This window comes from Marmota flaviventris, chromosome 5, assembly GCF_047511675.1.
Source record: "Marmota flaviventris isolate mMarFla1 chromosome 5, mMarFla1.hap1, whole genome shotgun sequence".
Lineage (NCBI taxonomy): Eukaryota > Metazoa > Chordata > Mammalia > Rodentia > Sciuridae > Marmota > Marmota flaviventris.
This window is the reverse complement of record NC_092502.1, coordinates 29,817,912-29,837,030: the sequence shown is the minus strand read 5'-3', so window position 1 is coordinate 29,837,030 and position 19,119 is coordinate 29,817,912. Positions and strand designations below refer to the sequence as shown.

Sequence of the window (19,119 nt, the reverse complement as noted above, 5' to 3'; positions counted from 1 at the left end):
TACAAGGTTGAGATCCAAAATATTAGTTATAATAGTAATGTGAATGGGGTTCATCTACTTTTTGTTAAAAAAGAGATTGTCAATTAGAGTCACAACAGAGAACCCAGTCGTGTATTGTTTACAATAGACACTTTAATGATTTGAGAAGGCTACAATAAAGCAGTGGTTAGTGGTATACTAAACAGGTAAGAATCAGAGAGAACAGTTCTGTGTAGTAATTTTATAGCATAAAATGTGGAATTTAGCCAAAAGCATTAACTATGGCATAGAATGATATTTTTAATACTAAAAATCATCGTTTATAATGAAGGTACACACGAATATTTGTGCACTTAATTACAAAGAACCCTTCTCTGTAAAAATCTACAGGAGATTCAGTAAAATATAAACTACTAAAAGAATTTAATCTTCTGTTCTTAGTATAAGTTAAATCAAGTAGACAAAAATTACTAAAGTCCTAAACAACATTAACAATAAAATGAATCTTAATATATGTTGAATTTTACAGGGTAATATACATTCTCAAGTGTGTGTAGCACATTTATGAAAATTGGTCATATATTATTTCATACACTGAAGAATAGGTAATTTCCTTTAAGTAAATATATTGAAAACATTTTCTAATTGCATGTAATGAATGTCAAAATTATTACTAAGTAGTATTAATAATTACTATACAATGATTCAAATGTATGAATTGCCAAGATCATTGTAATGTCATGTGTAGCTAATAAAAAATAAATAAAAAAATTGAAGAAAAAAAATGTGCAAGCGTAAAAAAGTATGAAACTAAAAATAATAATAATAATAATTACTATAAAAAGTGCATTTTATGTAGAAATTCTAAAAACTGTCTAGAACTTTGCAAAGTGATTACAGTGAAAATGTGCCATATATCAAAAATGTATGAAATACATCTAAAATGGTCAGAGAAAAATTAATAAACATTTTACCAATTATAAATATAAGAAATGTCACACTCCCAAAATTTTGAACATAAAAAGAAAAGTCAAGTAAGCCAAAATAAAACACATAAAATAATAAAAATAAAACCAGAAATAAGTGAAGTAGAGAATAATAATTAAGACTAGACCTAATGAACTTAAGTCAAGGCTGTGTCAATCTAAAGGAATACATAGTTTACAATTATTAGGGGGAGGTAGGAGTGGTGGCACATGCCTGTATCCCAGCTCCTTAAGCAGGAAGATCACAAATTCAAGGCTACCTGGGTAACTTCACAAGATCCTCTCAAAAGAAACAAAAAATCCAGGGACGTATCTCAGTAGTAGAGTTCTTCTTACCTAACATTTAGGAGGACATGAGTTTGATCTCCATTACTGCTAGGGAAAAAAACAACTGAGCTGTAGCTCAGTTGTTGCCTAGTATGGAGACCCTGGTTTCCATCCCCATCACTGCAAACAAACAAATAAATAAATGTAAAATAAAACACATATAAAGCAAAAATTGTCATGCAGACTAGTCAAACCTGCAATTACAGTGGGAGATTTTAGTGTACATCTGAAAGCAACTAAGAAAACAAGCATCAGAATAAAAGACACTAAAGCTTGAACCCCTGATTATTTACATTTTACTTAATAGACCCATAGGGAATACTGCCTTGTCAACAACAGAATACTTTTCAAATGCTCATGGAATATTTTAAATTGACCATATGGTAAGATATAAGCAAGTCCCCCAAAATTTCAGTATTTAAAACTTTTCAGTTTTAGTTTTACCATCATGAAATCTAGTTTTTAAAAAAATTATAAAACACAACTAGAACAAAATACAATTTTTGAAAGTATAGTTTATTTCAAAAGTATACTTTATATCCCTTGTCAAAGAAGAATCACTGGGAAAATATTTTATCACAGTGAAGAGGACTTCCAAAATGTGTGGAATTAAGCTTAAACATTTATTGCTGTGTATCAAATGCCTTAGTGCTTTAAGATGAAATGCCTTCCGTGAGTTAAATATTCATTTCAGTAAATTAAAGAGCAGCGTACACATAGAATTGGAAGCCAACAAATAATAAATATAAATATAAAACTTTAAAATCAGTGTCATAAAAACAAAATTGAAACAAAGAGGATAACATAGAGTCAGCACTCCAACATAGTGGTACAGAAACTGATTTCCTTAACAAGGCCTCTAAAGCTCAAGAAATAAAATCAAGAATAAACTAGTGAGATTCTATCAATTAAAAAGATTATTCATCACAAAGGAAACATGAAGAATGTGAAGAGAGAGCATAGTGAATGGGCAAAAATCTTTGCCAGTATTCCTCTGACAGAATATTAGTAGCCATAATATATATATATATATATATATATATATATATATATATATATATATATATATATATATAAAACTCAAAAAGCTTAACAGCAAGCAAACCAATAAATAAATGGGCAAAAGAACTAAACAGTTTCTTGGAATAGGAAATGCACATGGCTAACAAATACATGAAAAAATGTTCAACACCCCTGACCTGACCATCAGGGAAATGAAAATCAAAACTACATTGAGATTCCATCTCAATCCTGTTAAAATGGCAATCATCAAGAACACAAATAATAACAAATGCTGGTGAGGATGTGGGGGGGAAGGCACCCTCATACTTTGGAAAACAGTATGGAGATTCTTCAAAAGAACAGGAATAGAACCACCATATGACTGGGCTATCCCTCTCCCTCGGTATTTATCTAAAACCACTAAAATCAGCACACTGTAGTGATACAGGCACATTGGTGTTTATAGCAGTGCAGTTCCTAAGAACCAAGTCATGGAACCAGCCCAGGTGCCCGTCAACAAATGGATAAAGAAAACGTGGTATATGTGCACAGTTGGGTTTTACTCCATCACAAAGAAGAATGTAATGATGACATTTGTAAGTAAATGGATGGAACTGGAGAAGATGCTGAGTGAAATAAGCCAGACTCAGAAAGTCAAGATTTGAATATTTTCTTTCACATGTGGGAGCTAAGTCAAAGTAAGTGGGGGAAAAGGTGGGGACAGATCCCAGAAAATAGGGAAAGATCAGTAAGGTAGAAGAAGATGTTTGATGGGGAGGGAAGAAAGGGGTGGAAATGCGGAATTAATTTGACAAAATTATTCTGTGTACATGTATAAATGTACCACAGTGAGTTTCACCTTTATTGTTTATCATGTACTGATTTATAAATAAATAAATAGAAGGTAAACCAGTAGAGTAGAGGAAGGGAGAAAAAGAAAGAGGGAGGGCGAAGGGTGGAAAAGACAAGGCACTGGGAACTGAAATGGAGTAAATTAAATTTTAAGCAAGTATGATTATGTCAAAATGAACACCCTATTAAGTTTTACTAAAAATGCACTAATAAAAGCATTTCAGAACAACAGAGGCGGCAGAAGTTGGTTCTTAGAGAAAATTAATAAAATTGATAATTCCCTGTCAAACATAAAAGGAACAAAAAAGTCACATAAGAAATAACAGAAATGAGAAAGGTTGTATACACTACCATGGATCCGACAAACGTGTTTTTTTGAAAAAAGGGTATTATGAAAAACTTAAACCAACTAGTTTTGAAGTTCAAGATAGTCCAGTTCCTTAAAATGTAAACACAATTTACCCAAACTAGCCCACACATATAGGAGAAACTGCATATACCATTATCTACAAAAGAAAGTGAATCTGATTATATATATACATTTCCATCTAAAAATTTAAACGTATGTAGCATCACTGATGAATTTTCCAAACATATAAGAAGAAATAATATATAAAGCTAAACAGAAAAACTTGAATAATTAACCTCTTTTATGAGCCCAGTTTAATTTTGATTACAAAGCCCAACCAGGGCATTATACAAAAGCTCTGTTACAAAGACAGTGTTTTCTGTGAGAGTAGAAGTTAGTAAGGTTATCGGGAATCAAAAATAAATTTTAAAAATTAATAAGGAATCATCCCAGGATAGGATAAGACACCATAACTAATTTGAACTTTTTCTCAAGAGATACAAGGTTGGAAAATCAGTAAGATTTACTTCTTCAGTATAACTAGAAAATCAGATGATCATTTCTATAGATACAGAATAGGCATTTTTAAATACTTAAAACATGATTTAAAAGGCTTTTTGAGCAAAGTAGGAATTAAAGGAAACTTCTGTAACCTTATTTAAGTTATCTGCAGAAACCAAACAAAGATTGAAAACTTTCTCCCAGAGTTTGGTAATGTGTATAGAAGACTCACCAATATTAAAACCAGTGGCAAGAACGTTCTATATGATGTATTTTAGCAAGGGGGAAAATGTCAGAAAGCAAGGAAATTGCAGAAAAACACATATTCTTTGGGGATATTAACTCTTATGATCAATAAGGTTGATAGAGAAGTGGTCTTCTCAAAGTATGGCAAAATTGTGGGTTGTTTTTTTGAGGGCATTTCCTCCTTTTAGTTTGTTAATGAGAGATGCCTAGGCAGTTGTAGTGTAAGAGAATGGCGGAAGGATTACTAGCCAGTACTTACTGGCTGAAGAGCCTAAAGTGAGCCAGGAAAAAGCAGTGTGACATCATTTGATGGCAGAGTTATATACAGTCTCCTATCTTGATTTGGATTATGACTTTCAACAGGATTAGGACAGCAGGATGACTTTCCAAGTCTGGAAAGTTAAAAGGAGATGATCTTCAATCCATTAAGAAGGAACAGATCCAGATTTTTTTTTTTTAATGGATTCTCTACTAGAAAGCTTAGAATTTTTTTTGAAAAGGCACAGCCAAGAAAGGGAAATGAAGAGTAAATCAGAAGAGGAGCATAGTGGCAGCACCTTGAAAAAAGAGGAGACTAATATGAAAATGAGTCAGCTACCTACTGAGTGGTGATATTGAAGGTTAAATGACCAGTTATAGTTACAGTTGGTCAAGGATGATGAAATAGAAGCTAAGGAAGCAGAAGCATGTAGTGGGGTTTAGAAATCTATTCCATCACTTCTTTACCTAAACACAAGTCTTAAGATTGAAATTTCACCAGATCCTCTTCCCTTGTATCTTCAGCACATGCTCACTGTTTTTTGCATCCTTGTCTTTCCCATTTTTGTTAATTTATATTGCACTCTTCTGCCTTGTCTCATTTTTGCTTCCTTTGATGTTTAGGTTTGTTAAGTCCTACCCTATAATATATGGTTTTTAGTCATTCCCTAAATAAATAAATAAAACTTATTAGACTATAGTAGGCTTTTTGTTTAAGTACTTACCAAAAAAATGTATTATTCTTAAGGGCTGTTTACATTACAAAAGCTTAGAAGCAATGATGACCAAGTACTTAACTGTTCCTAGTGGATACAGAGCCTAGGTTATGGTGAATAAGTACCATTCTGCCACTAAGTGAACACAGACCTCCAGGAATCAATTACTTATGAATAGGCAGGCACTGTCTTTGTTTTAATCAGCTTTTTCACTGCTGTGACTAAAGTATCTGACCAGAACAATTTTAAAGGAGGAAAGGTTTATTTGAGGGCTCTGAGTTTCAGAGGCTTAGGCCATAGAAAGCCAGCTTTATTATTCTGGGCTTGAGGTGAGACTGAATGGCAGAAGAATGTGGGGAAGGGAAGCAGCTCACTGTGAATAAAAAGCAGAGGAAGAATCTACTTGCCACATACAAATATATACCCAAATCCACGCCCCAATTCCCACCTTTTCCAGCCATACCCTAGCACTTCAGTTACTACTCAGTTAATGGGGGGGGGGGGTTAAATCACTGATTGGATTAAGACCCTTATAACCCAGTTATTTCTCCTGAACCTTCTTGCACTGTCTCACATGGGAGCTTTTAGGGGACACCTCACATCCAAACTATAATAACATTCTTGGAGAGATTTTTTTTTTTATGTTACAAAGCAAGAAAATAGCAGATGTTATTGGTCTTCTGTCAAAAGTTCGAAATAACCTAAAGGGGTTAACTTCAGTATCAAAAAATATTGCTAAGAATTGTTATCAGGAAAGGATTCTGACTTTATTAAAAAAAAAAAAAAAACTTTTTTCTGCATTAGAAGATAATTATGTCTGAATCTATTTATCTTTTAGTATAATAATTTAACACATTTTTCTAACAAACTACCCTTGCATTCTCCGTAAAAACTCAGCCTTAGATTCTTGTTATCTTTTTTCTACATTCTGGGCCCAATTGGATAATCAAGTTTAGGAGTCTTGTCTCTTAGTGAGATATTAACCTGTTATTTTAATTTCTTATATTTTTTGTCATATTTTCTTTACTGGGATTCTGTGCACCTTTGTACTTAGGGTCTTTTCCCTCTTTTCTGCATTTTAAGATTAATTTTTAACCTGGAAAGACACTCATGTTTATTCTGATTGCTGATAGATTTGTATTTACTTTGCCACATTATGTGCTATATATATGTTCTTTATTTTTGCCTCATATTGCTTTTGTTCTCTCTCATAGTAAATTCTTTTCTCCCACTTCTCTTCTCCACCTTAGAAATAGGGTGTGGGTCTTTCCTTTAATACTACTTCTGGCTGTTTTTAAATGCCTACTTTAAAATATCTGAAATTAGTAGTAGCCAACTTTTAAGACTTTAATGTTAATACCCAAATATGATTTCTGTTGCTCAGTATTTTAGCTTTATTAATTTCACAAATTTTGCCATGTTATTATTTTATACAGTCATTAGTTGTTCATAATTAATTATGTATTTGGCATTTTACTTTTAATTTTTGTTGTCAAGACCTTACTTATGGGAAACTCATTTTTTAAAATAGTTTGTCCAGTAGATGGACACAATGCCTTTATTTTATTTTTATGTGGTGCCGAGGATCGAACCCAGTGCCTGACATGTACCAGGCAAGTGCTGTGCCAACTGAGCCACAACCCCAGCCCGGGAACTCAAAAGACACCCTTTGACTTTTATTTAGTGAAGCTCTTTTGTTGGTAAACATCTCAGTTGGCACATTGTTTTGTTCTCTTTTGGGAGGGGGTGTTAAAATTTTTATTTGGTTCATTGATTTTTGGAGGGTTTTGCTGTGAATATAAGTTTAAGGGAAATATCCATTTTTTGTTTATTTGGTTTTGGTTTTGATTTTTTGTTACCCAGGATTGAACCCAGGGACACTTAACCACAGAGACTATCCCCAGCCCTTTTTTCATATTTTATTTAGAGACAGGGCCTTGCTAAGGTGCTTTAGGCCTCGCTAAGTTGTTGCTGACTTTGAACTCGTGATCCTCCTCACTGTGTCTCTCGAGTTGCTGGGATTACAGGTGTGCACCACAACACCTGGCCTGCCAGTTTATTTCTTGAAGAATTTATACATATTTCCAGAACTTGCACATATTTCTTTTCAAATTTCACATATTTGAAAAGACATGGGGACTTAATGTGATGTGCATTTTTGCAAATCCCATAGTATTAAATTAACAAAGATGAATATAATACAGTTGTTGCCTTGGAGAACTTGTTATCTTGCTAGTGAGGTTTTCTTAAATAAATGTGATGAGTATGCTTAGTGCTTTAGAGGGGGAAATACCATCCTAGAGTAGAGGATGGATTGTTTGAAGTGGGTAATGAATAACATGTAGGAGACCAACAAGTTAGCAGAGAAGGAATAGGGTTTTGGGTAGAAGTAATGGCAGCATTTTCAAAGGCCTAAAATCAATACCATTTATAAGAAGTCTGTGTGCATAGACCAAGCCAGTCAAGGTCTGAGGAGAGAAATGTCTTTTGTGATTGTGGAAGAAATGGCCATTGAGGTGTACCTTAAATGATTGGTAGTGTCCAGTTGATGGCATATAAAGATACAGAGGGAAATAATCTGTTACTTAGACAGGAGAGAATATAAGCTCTTTAGAGAGGCACATGAGTAGTAGTATTGACCTATCTGGTACTACCCTTAAACTCTGCCTCAGCCTCCCAAAACTGAGTAAAACCTAAAACAGAATAGGGTAGACTCAACTCTTTCTGAGAAATCACTAGGAAGTTTTGCATATCATTAAAGTTTTTATGTGAGTGTATTTTTTAAGGGGAGAAAGATGAGAACAACTTTTCCAAGGTTGTTATATATATTATAAAGTCATGAGTATTCCATGGGGTTGGGGGGGGGCGCTGTGGAGGTGTGTGTAGCTTTGAGTATCAAATATAAAAATTTAAAGTTTATTTGGTAAACATTAGAGTCCCATTGAAGTATTTTAAAACAGCAGACCTGACACTAATGATAAATGATCTAGGTGACTTATCTGACCATGCAGAATAGAATTAGAGAATCCCAGCAGCTGAATCACCAATTAGGGATAGTCAGGACTGAAGTGACTCAAATAAGGGATAGTGATAGTTGAAATGAAGGAGGGGCTCGTACAAAAGAATTGACAATTGAAAAGTGATTGGGCCTGAGATTTGGAAAACAACCAGGTAAGCTGGGAATGTTGATTAGATAGCATTTGGGTGCCTAGGACATATATTGTAATATTAACAAGAGGTATGACATTAATAGGAAAAGTAGTTGTGGGAGAAAACTGAAATCATTTGTCACCTGTGGATATGAAATTAATTATAAGGTATATCTTAATATCAATATACCCTTTAAAAATAGTTTATTTTAAAAACTATTCTTTAGTCGGTGATTGGACAAGCAGTGCAGTCTTGCCTCAACAGCATAAGCTTTGGAAATAGACCTCATGCCCATGCACTTTAATAAGTATCACTGTTGTAAGCCTGGAAAGTCACTCATCCTTTGGGGTTTTATTTTGCTTGTCTGTAAACTATAAATGGTAGTACCTGCTTAGAGAGCTATAGAGTGAACTAGATGGTATTTTATACACACATACACACACAGTATACATGTTGACTAATTTTAAGTTCTATATAAATGTTAGGGTTTTTTCTTATTCTCGGTCTCCCTCTCTCTGTACTTGGTATTGAATCCAAAGGTACTCTACCACTGAGCTATGTCCCAAGCCATTTTTTGCTTTTTATTTTTTTTTTTTTTTAATATTTATTTATTTATTTTTTAGTTTTCGGCGGACACAACATCTTTGTATGTGGTGCTGAGGATCGAACCCGGGCCGCACGCATGCCAGGCGAGCGCGCTACCGCTTGAGCCACATCCCCAGCCCATTTTTTTGCTTTTTATTTTAAGACAGGGTCTCAATAAGTTTCCAAGGCTGTCCTCAAACTTGCCATTCTCCTTCCTGAGTCTCCTGAGTACCTGGGATTACAAGCATGTACCACTATGCTCCTTTATTAAAAGATGCTAGCCTTACTTTTGGCTGTTGTCATATACTCAGTTAAAACCAAAGAATAATGAGTAACTTGTTTTTGGTTTTGATTTTCAGCATTTCACTGTAAATCATACTCATGATTGTTTGCTAAGTAAAATATGTATGTCATCAGGCCATTTGTAATTATTGAATGTGTAGGTGTAGTTAACAGCCTTCATTTCTGGTAAGTGACTTTACTTAGAGGATATATGTTTATGTGCACAAGAGACTATTTCCTGGAAGGAAACTGTGGTCTCCTAATCTTTTATAACATTGTCTTTAATCTTTTAGAACTCATGAGCTTTGTCCTATACAGACTTGTTTTTTTTTTTTTGAGGCAATTTCTTGCCAGAAGTAAATGAAGATTCCTTATGAGCCTGATAAGACTTCATAGACTGTTGGTAACATGGAAAAATTGGGTGTTTAATCAGAAATGTGAACATGTGTTTCAGGTAGAGAATTCTAAAGATAATGAAGATAGTTTTCTACAAAGAGAAATTCCTGCCAGACAGTCTCGACGAAGGTTTCGGAAAATAAACTACAGAGGAGAACGCCAAACCATAACTGATGATGTGGATGTTAACAGTTATCTTTCTGTGAGTATATTTGGGGATGTTTCATGAAACTTCTTTATTTTCCATATGAAGTGAAATTTTTATATATTTTTGATAATATCAACACTTTGGTCTCTACATGTAAATAAAAGGGGAGACAAATACATAATTTTTAAAAATTCTTCTCTTTGATTAAATCAGAAATATTATCTGGGAATTTTGGCTTTGATTTTGCTTTTATTCACATATTAAAACAGAAAAGTTGTTAATTTTTTGACACATTTGTGATCATTCTTTTTATTGCTTGAATGTGGTGTAGATAGATCAGAATCCTATTTGAAAACTCAGGTAATAGAATGGGGAGGCTTTTTTTCTTTTTTTAATGCTATAAGACATAGTTCCCTTGAAATGTAGGACAAATATGCAAAATATACTAGTGTCAAAATATACAATTGTTGAAGGTATGTTTTCAAATGCAAATATTAAAAAAAGAAAAAGCAGATGAAATATTAACTTGTAATACCAGAAAAATATAAGTTGTTTCTTCAGAAGTCTTTAAATTTTGTAATTGTAGATAGCTTTTTTTTAACTGCTGTGTTTTAGATAAAGAAATAAAGGATAATCCAAGAATAAATAAATTCATGAGTGGTTTTCAGGAGGTGGTTACATAGAATCAGTTTTCCAAGGAGTCCTGATTTCTTTTCCTCTTTTGTTTGTTTTATTTAAATGATAATAAAGGTTCATTTTGGAGGAATAGATGATTGGTAGAACTCCTAAGAGTATCTTTTTGGTTGTCAGAAACAGAAATGTTGCCTTTCTATGTTAGGAATAAAAAAAGATGATTAAGGTAGTTGTTTACTGGAATAAGTATTCAATTTAAAGCAACTTCTAAAGATTTTCTCATGTTTGCCTCATTTCATTGATTTAATGTGTTCTGTTTTTGATAGTAAACAATATCAGTTCAAAAACTTATTACCACATTCAGAGCTACCCAAGGTTCATTTTCTCCTTCAATTTTTTAACCATTTTTTTGTTTATAAAATAAATTTTGTATCACTGTTTAAGCTGTCTTGTTTTACCTTATTACAGTCACATTTCTGTCTGTATTTTAAAAACATTCTCACCATCCAGTTGTATAACCATTGATGACATTTTATAGATTTTTTTGTTAAAGGCTTTTCAGCATGTAGTTTGTTTTCACAACTTTCAAAAACCTAAAATATATAATGTTTTGTAACTTTTTAAACAATATATAATCTCAACATCTTTGAATGCTGGTAAATGATTTTTTCAGTACTTTTTTTTAAATGGACACAATATCTTTATTTGTTTTATTTATTTATTTATTTTTTATGTGGTGCTGAGGATCGAATCCAGTACCTCACAAGTGCAAGGCAAGCACTCTACCGCTGAGCTATAACTCCAGCCCCCAGCACTATTCTTTTTTTTTTTCCTTTAATTTTTATTCGTTCCTTTTAGTTATACATGACAGTAGCATGTATTTTGACATATACACATGGAGTATAACTTCCCATTCTTGTGGTTGTACATGATGTGAAGTTACACTGGACATCCTACAGTATTTTTTTAAAAACTTTTATTTTTTTTTAATTTATTTTTATGTGATGCTATTTTATGTGATTAAACCCATTGCCTTCACACTTGCTAGGCAAGCACTGTACCACTGAGACACAATACAACTGTAGCCCCAATGCCGTTCTAAATGATTGCCATAATTTATTTGGCTTCCAATATTTGGTTATTTAAATTGTTTCTAGTTTTTAAATTTTTAAAACACATTTAATTTTGGTTAACATGTATTAATTGTTCATATTAATAGCATTCGTGCACTGATCAAATCCAGTCACTGTTTATCTGCCCACTTTTTACCCACTCTCCCCTCACCTTTCTCATCCTCTAGTAATTACTATTTTATATTCAGATGAAGTTTTAGCTTCCACATGCCTTATTTCACTGAAGATAATCAAATCCTCCAGTTCCATCCATTTTGCAGCAAAAAAGGATTTTATTTTTCTTTATGACTGAATAATACTCGTGTGTGTGTGTGTGTATAATATTTTCTTTATCCATTCACCTGTTGTTTGGTACCTAGGTTGAGACTGCATATCGTAGCTATTGGGAATAGTGCCACAGTGAACAGGGTTATGGTCATACAGATATCTCTTTGGTATGCCTTTTTCCTTTTCTTTGTTTACTTACCCAAGAGTGGGGATAGCTATATTATATTGTAGATCTATTTTTAGTTTTTTGAGGCACCTCCATACTGTTTTCCATAATGGCTATACTAATTTACATTTCTACAAAGATGGTATGAAAGTTGCTTATTCTCTACATTCTTGTCAGCATTTGTTATTTTTTGTCTTCTTGATAATAGCCATTCAAACTGGAGTGAGATGATAGCTCATTGTAGTTTCAATTTGCATTCCCTTAATGGCTAATGATTACTGAGCATTTTGAAAATATATTTGTTGGCCATTGACATTTTTTCTTTTGGGAAGTACCTATTTAGATCACTTGGTCCATCTTTTAACTGAATTACTTGTTTTTAGTTTTCTGTTAAATATTTTGAATTCCTTATGTATTCTGGATAATAATTCTCTATTAGAGGAGTAGTCAGCACATTTTCTGTCATTCTATAAGTTTTCTCTTCACTCTATTGATTATCTGCTTTGTTGTATAAAAGCTTTTTAATTTCATGTAATCCTATTTGTCTGTTTTTTTGTTGTTGTTGCTTGTTCTTAAGGTCAGATGTAAACAGTCAGTGGATATATTAATTCCTTGAAATGTTTCCCCTACATTTTCTTCTAGTAGTTTCAGAATATCAATTTTACATTTAAGTCTTCCATCCATTTTCATTTGATTTTTATACAGAATAGGAGTTAGGGAACAATTTTCAGTATTTTGCCTGTAGATAATCCAGTTTTTCCAGCATCATGTTTTTCGGCCTTTATCGAGAATCAGTGTTTGCTGGGGTTAGTTTAGTGGTAAAGCACTTACCTAGCATGTGTAAGGCCTTAAGTTTGATGCCCAGGACCACTAAAACATAAGACAAACAAAAAATACATAAATTAATTTGCTGTAGTTGCATAAATTTATTTCTGGGAACCTTATTCTTTTCCGTTGGTATATAGATTTTCTGTTTTTATGCCATTCGTATCCTGTTTTGGTACTGTGGCTCAGTAGTATGTCTTTTTTAAAATTTATTCTAATTTGATATTTAGGATAGCAGAATGTTTATCAATTCATATTATATATATATTCAACAATTTTTCATATCTCTGGTTGTATACAACATAGAGTCACACCATTCGTGTCTTCATACATGTACTTAGAGTAATGATGTCCATCTCATTCCTCTGCCTTTCCTACCCCCATACCCCCTCTGTAATATGTCTATAAATCAGATATTATAATGCCTCCAGCTTTGTTTTTTTTTTTTTTTTTTTTGTTGTTGTTGTTGTTTTGTTTTTGTTCAGGGTCTTCTATGGTTCCATATGAATTTTAGGATTTTTTTTTCTAATTTTGTGAATAATGTCATTGCTATTTTGATAGGAAATAATGCATTGAATTTGTAAATTGCTTTGGGTAATGTGGGCTTTAACAATATTAATTTTCCTAATATACGAACATAGGAGGTCTTTCTAATTTTTTATCTTTTCCTCAATTTCTTTAATTAATGCGTTATAATTTTTATTTTCGAGGTCTGTCTCTTCATTGATTAAATTTATTCCTTGGTATTTAAAAAAAATTATAACTAGTGTGAATTGGATTGCTTTTAATGATTTCTTTTTCAACAAGTTCATTATTGATATATAGAAATACTATTTATTTGTATGTTGATTTTTTTATTCTACAACTTTACTAATTTCACTTATTCTTATAGTCTTTTGGTGGAACTTTTAGGCTTTTCTGTGTAGAGAATTATATCATCTGCAAATAAGAATAATTTTACTTCCTTCTTTCTATTGAATGTGGTTATTATTTCTTTCTCTTGCCCAATTGTCTCTGGCTAAAACTTCTAGAACTATTTAATAAGATCAGTGAGAGTAGGTGGATACCATTGTTTAGTGGATCTTAGTGGAACACTTTCAGCATCCCCCCTCCTCCATTCATTATGATTTGGATATGGGTTTGTCATAGCACCCTTTATTATATTGAGGTATGATTCTTCTATACTTGTTCAGAAGTATGTTGTTGTTTTGCTTTGCAGTGCTGTATTAAGACCTCACATTTGCTAAATAAGTGCTGTACATCCTTAGCTCTTTTATAAATTTGATTTTAAAACATAATCTTACTAAGTTGCCCAGGTTAATCTCAAACCTGTGGAACTTGTGCCTCAGCCTCCCAAGTAGCTAAAATTACAGACATGAGCTACAATGCCTGGCTCATTCCTGGCTTTCATTGTGAAGAGATATTGAATGTTTATTGATTGGCCTATGTTGAACCATCCTTGGATCCCTGGGACAAATCTAACTTGATTGTGGTTAAGTGATGTTTTGATGTGATGTTGAATTTTATTTGCTAGTATTTTGTTGAAAATTTTTGCATGCATGTTCATCAGGGATATGGATATAAAAATTTTCATTTTTTATTGCCGCCTGATTTGGTTTTGGTATCAGGCTAATGCTGGTCTCATAGACTAAATTCAGATTGGTTCCCTCCATTTCAGTTTTTTAGAGTGGTTAGTTCTTCACTAAATATCTGGTAAAATTCAGCAGTGGAGCCACTGAATCTAGGCTTTTCTTTATTGGGAGCTGTTTTTATTATTGATTAAACCTCATTACTTGATATTGGTCTGTTCAAAGTTTTTAGATTCAATTTTTCTAGGTCACTTTTGGCCAGAAATATATCCATTCTCCTAGGTTTTCCAATTTGTTATATAATTTTTCATAATAATTCCTAATGCTCTTTTTTTGTGTGATATAAATTATTACATCTCTTTTTTCATTTCTGATTTTATTTGGGGCTTCTCTTTTTTCTTGGTTAATCTAGCTAGCTAAAGGGTTGTTGACTTATGTTTTTTCAAAAGACCAACCCTTACTGGGCACGGTGGCACTCACCTTTAATCCCAGCGCCTTGAGAGGCTGAGGGAAGCAGGAGGATCACAAGTTCAAAACCAGCCTCAGCAAAAGCGAGGCACTAAGCAATTTGGAGAGACTCTGTCTCTAAATAAAATACAAAATTGGGCTTGGGGATGTAGTTCAGTGGTTGAGTGCCCCTGAGTTCAATCCCCAGTACCAAAAAAACAAAACAAAACAAAAACAACTCTTTATTCAGTTGATCTCTACTTCATTTATTCTTCTCTGATCTTTGTTATTTCCTTCTAATTTCAGGGTTGTTCTCACCCCGCCCTCACCCCCTATCCCAACCCCCCAGGACCCTCAGATGTGTTGCTAAGTTGTTTATAATTTTTCTTGACATATTCGTTAAGTTTTTTTGTTGATTTCTAGTTCTGTTCTACTGTGGTCAGAAAAGATATAGAATGTGATTTCAGTGTTCTTGAATGTTAAGACTTCTTTTGTGGCCCTAATATATGCTCTATTCTAGAGAGTTCCATATGCTTATGAAAATGGTGAGTTTTTTGCAGTTATTGGATGAAATGCTCTATCAATGTCTGTGTTAGGTCCATTCAGTCTGTAATATAGTTTAATGTATCTTTATTGTTGTTGTTTTGTCACTCTATTCATTAATAAAAGTGGGCTGTTGAAGTCCCCTACTATCGTTGTATTGGAACCTGTGACTCCCTTTAGCTATTATTAGCTAATAATGGTTTTTTTTGTTGTTGTTTTAAACTGCATGCTCTGGCATTAGGTACATATACATTTACAACCATTTTATCATCTCTTTTTTTACTTTGTATTTTGTGGCAGTGTCTCTTCCAAGTTGCTGAGGCTTTCACTAAATTTCGAAGTCTGGCCTTGAACTTGTGATCCTCCTGTCTCAGCCTCCCAAGTTACTGAGATTACAGGCATGTGCCACCATGCCTGGTCTGTCTCAGAGTTTTTGTCTTCATGTCTTTTTTGTCTTATGTAAGCATAGCTACTCCTGGTCATTTTTGGTTTTTATTTGTGTAGAATTTTTCCTACACATGAATTTCTTACAGTGAGTTTCTTACAGGCAAGATATCATTGAGTCCTTATTTGTTTGTTTGTGGTTTGGTTTGGTTTTTAATGCATTCATCCAGTCTGTGTCTTTTATTTGGAGAAGTTCATTTACATTCAAGATTATTGTTGATTTTTGTTAGTTTTATTCTAATTGTTTTGAATATCTATTTTTTTAAAGGGTTCATTTTGTGATTTGGTAGTTTACTGTATTGGTAAGATTTGATTTTTTTCTGTTTTGTGTGTCTGTTCTTCCTTTTTCGTACTTTCATGTGTTTGCATAATGGTGGTTATCTTTCTTTCACTTCTAAGGACTCCCTTAAGCATCTTTAGTAAGGTCTTGTGGTGATAAGTTCTCCTAGTTTTTACTTTATTCGTTTCTGAAGAATAGCTGTGCTGGGTATGCCTGTAAGGTATCTGCTAAGAAATCTACTCTTAGTCTAATGGGGGTCCCTTTAAATGTGACTTGGTAATATTCTCTTGTAGCTTTTAGAATTCTCTTTCCTTGTACTTTTGAATTTTTTGGCAAGTCGTGTCCTTGTGGATAAGGACAAGTTTATGTCCTTGTGAAGATCTTTTCTATTCATGTCTTTGGGCCCTATAGGTCTCCTATACCTGGATATCCATATCGTTTGCAAGATCATAGTATGAACAACTTTAAATGCTGTTAGCTGTTTTTTTATAACACTTTTTTTTTTTTTTAAAAGAGGTCTTGCTATGTTGCCCAGTTTGGTCTTGAACTCCTAGGCTCAAACAGTCATATGCGCTCAACCTCCCAAGTAGTTTACTACAAACAAATGCCACAGTGCCCAACCACAACATTATTCATTTTTTAAAAATAATGTTACTGTATTTTTTATACCTTTGTTTTATTTATTTATTTATTTATATTTATGCTGTGCTGAGGCTCAAACCCAGTGCCTCACACATGCTAGGCAAGCACTCTACCATTGAGCTACAGCCCCAACCCCACAATATTATTCTTATGGATTACATAATACTCCATTTTAATAATGTGCCATAATTTATTTATTCAGTTTCCAGTGTTTGGTCATTTAATTGTTTCTGGTTTTTCATTATTATTATTATTGGGGTGGGGGAACAAATGCCAGGGATTGAACTCAGGGGCACTCAACCACTGAGCCACATCCCCAGCCCTATTTTGTATTTTCTTTAGAGACAAGTTCTCACTGAGTTGCTTAGCACCTCAATTTTGCTGAGACTGGTTTTGAACTTTAAATTCTCCTGCCTCAGCCTCTCAAGCCGCTGGGATTACAGGCGAGTACCACCGTGCCTGGCCTACTTTTTCACTGTTTTAAAAATGAGTTAAGAAGTTTCTTAGTGAGCTGGGACTCAGCAGTAGCACGCTTGCCTGGCATGTGTGAGGCACTGGGTTTGATTCTCAGCTCCACATATAAATAAATAAAATAAAGGTCTATCGTCAACTTAAAAAAGTTTCTTTGTGGAAATATATACCGCATGTTAATTTCTTTTTTAAAAAATATTTATTCTTAAGTTTTAGGTGGACACAATATCTTTATTTTACATTTATGTGGTGCTGAGGATCAAACCCGGTGCCTTGTGCATGCTAGGCGAGCACTCTACCACTGAGCCACAACCCCAGCGCCTTTCCACATGTTAATTTCTTGAAGAAAAAATAGCCAGAAGAATTATTAAAGTAACTTTAAAACTATTTTATTTTTATATAAGCTGGAGAGTACATATTTTGTTGTGTTTTGATTTTTTTTTTTTTAAAGAGAGTGAGAGAGAGAGAATTTTTTATTATTTACTTTTAGTTTTCGGCGGACACAACATCTTTGTTTGTATGTGGTGCTGAGGATCGAACCCGGGCTGCACGCATGCCAGGCGAGCGTGCTACTGCTTGAGCCACATCCCCAGCCCGTGTTTTGATTTTTTATTGTTGTTTATTCCTGTCTCAACTTCAGTATGTTCTTTTCCCGTGTCTTTTTGGTATAATTTCATAAAACCTGAACAAATACTATATTTTCTCTGGGTATTTGTGGTTTATGCTTATGGGTCCTTTGCTTTTGGCCCTCTAGTGAGCTAAAAAAAGTTTGTTTTCTTTTGTGTGTACTGGTCTTCCAAATGGAGCAGAACAGAGCAGTAGGCACACTGCTTGGGATTCTGTTTACTGATACCTCTTTAAGTGCAATTTTTGCATATTAGACTTACACAGTTACTATTAGGTAGTTATTTAACCAAATACTATCAGAAATTTGACAAATCATAGGAAGAGGAGAACTAAGTTGATTTAAGACAAACTGATTATTAACCATTAAACCAGGTTAGAGAAGGCTTTTTTTTTTTTATAAATGGCATAATACTTGCATTTTCTATTTCTTAAATTAATCGGTCTTTTTCTTAAAAGCATATATTGTAGACGTGAGAAAATGCAGCATTGAGAGGCTTTAATTTATTTTTTATTTTTATTTTTTTGCATTGCTGGGGATTAAATCAAGGGCCTTGTACATGCTGGGCAAGCACTCTGCTACTGAGCCCTTTTTATTTACAATTTACTTATTATTTACTATTTATATATTATATTTACTATTTGCTTATTATATGTTTAGTTGTAGATGGACACAATGCCTTTACTTACTTAATTTTTTCAATGTGATGCCGAGAATCAAACCCAGTGCCTCACGCCTGCAAGGCAAGTGCTCTACCACTGAGCTACAGCCCCAGCCCAGTCCTTTTTATTTTTAGACATAGTCTCCCTAAATTGCCATGGCTGACCTCAAACCGGCAATCCTTCTGTGTAAGACTCCAAAGTAGCTGGGATTACTGACATTTGCCACCTTGCCTGGCTTGTTTCCTTTTAATTAAAATTATCAGTTGATATGTAAAATCTGTGCATCTGGCCAAAGCGCTACCTACTAGCAGTTGTTCTAGGTAATGATGCTCTGTATCAAAAATCTTAATAGTATTTGTGAAAGTCGAGAATTGGTTTTGTAACCACTATGAGTACTATGAGGTCCTTTTTTGCTGTTTTCTTTTCTTTTTCTTTTTTTTTTTTGAGAAAAAGGAAAAAGATTGGGCTGGGGATGTGGCTCAAGCGGTAGCACGCTCGCCTGGCATGCATGCGGCCCGGGTTCGATCCTCAGCACCACATACAAACAAAGATGTTGTGTCCGCCGAAAACTAAACAATAAATATTTAAAAAGAAAAAGGAAAAAGATTTATTGCT

The 19,119-nt window shown here is 33.6% G+C and overlaps 1 protein-coding gene across 9 annotated transcripts in view; it reads left to right on the top strand.

Moving 5' to 3' along the window:
* The window catches only part of LOC114080969 (rap guanine nucleotide exchange factor 6), a 223,218-nt gene that overhangs the window by 75,697 nt on the left and 128,402 nt on the right, over positions 1 to 19,119 (top strand). For all 9 annotated transcript variants that reach the window (XM_071612047.1, XM_071612046.1, XM_071612048.1 and 6 more), the window contains one exon: positions 9,688 to 9,831. In XM_071612047.1, the coding sequence (XP_071468148.1) occupies positions 9,688 to 9,831 (144 nt within the window). The remainder of the gene's footprint in view (positions 1 to 9,687; positions 9,832 to 19,119) is intronic.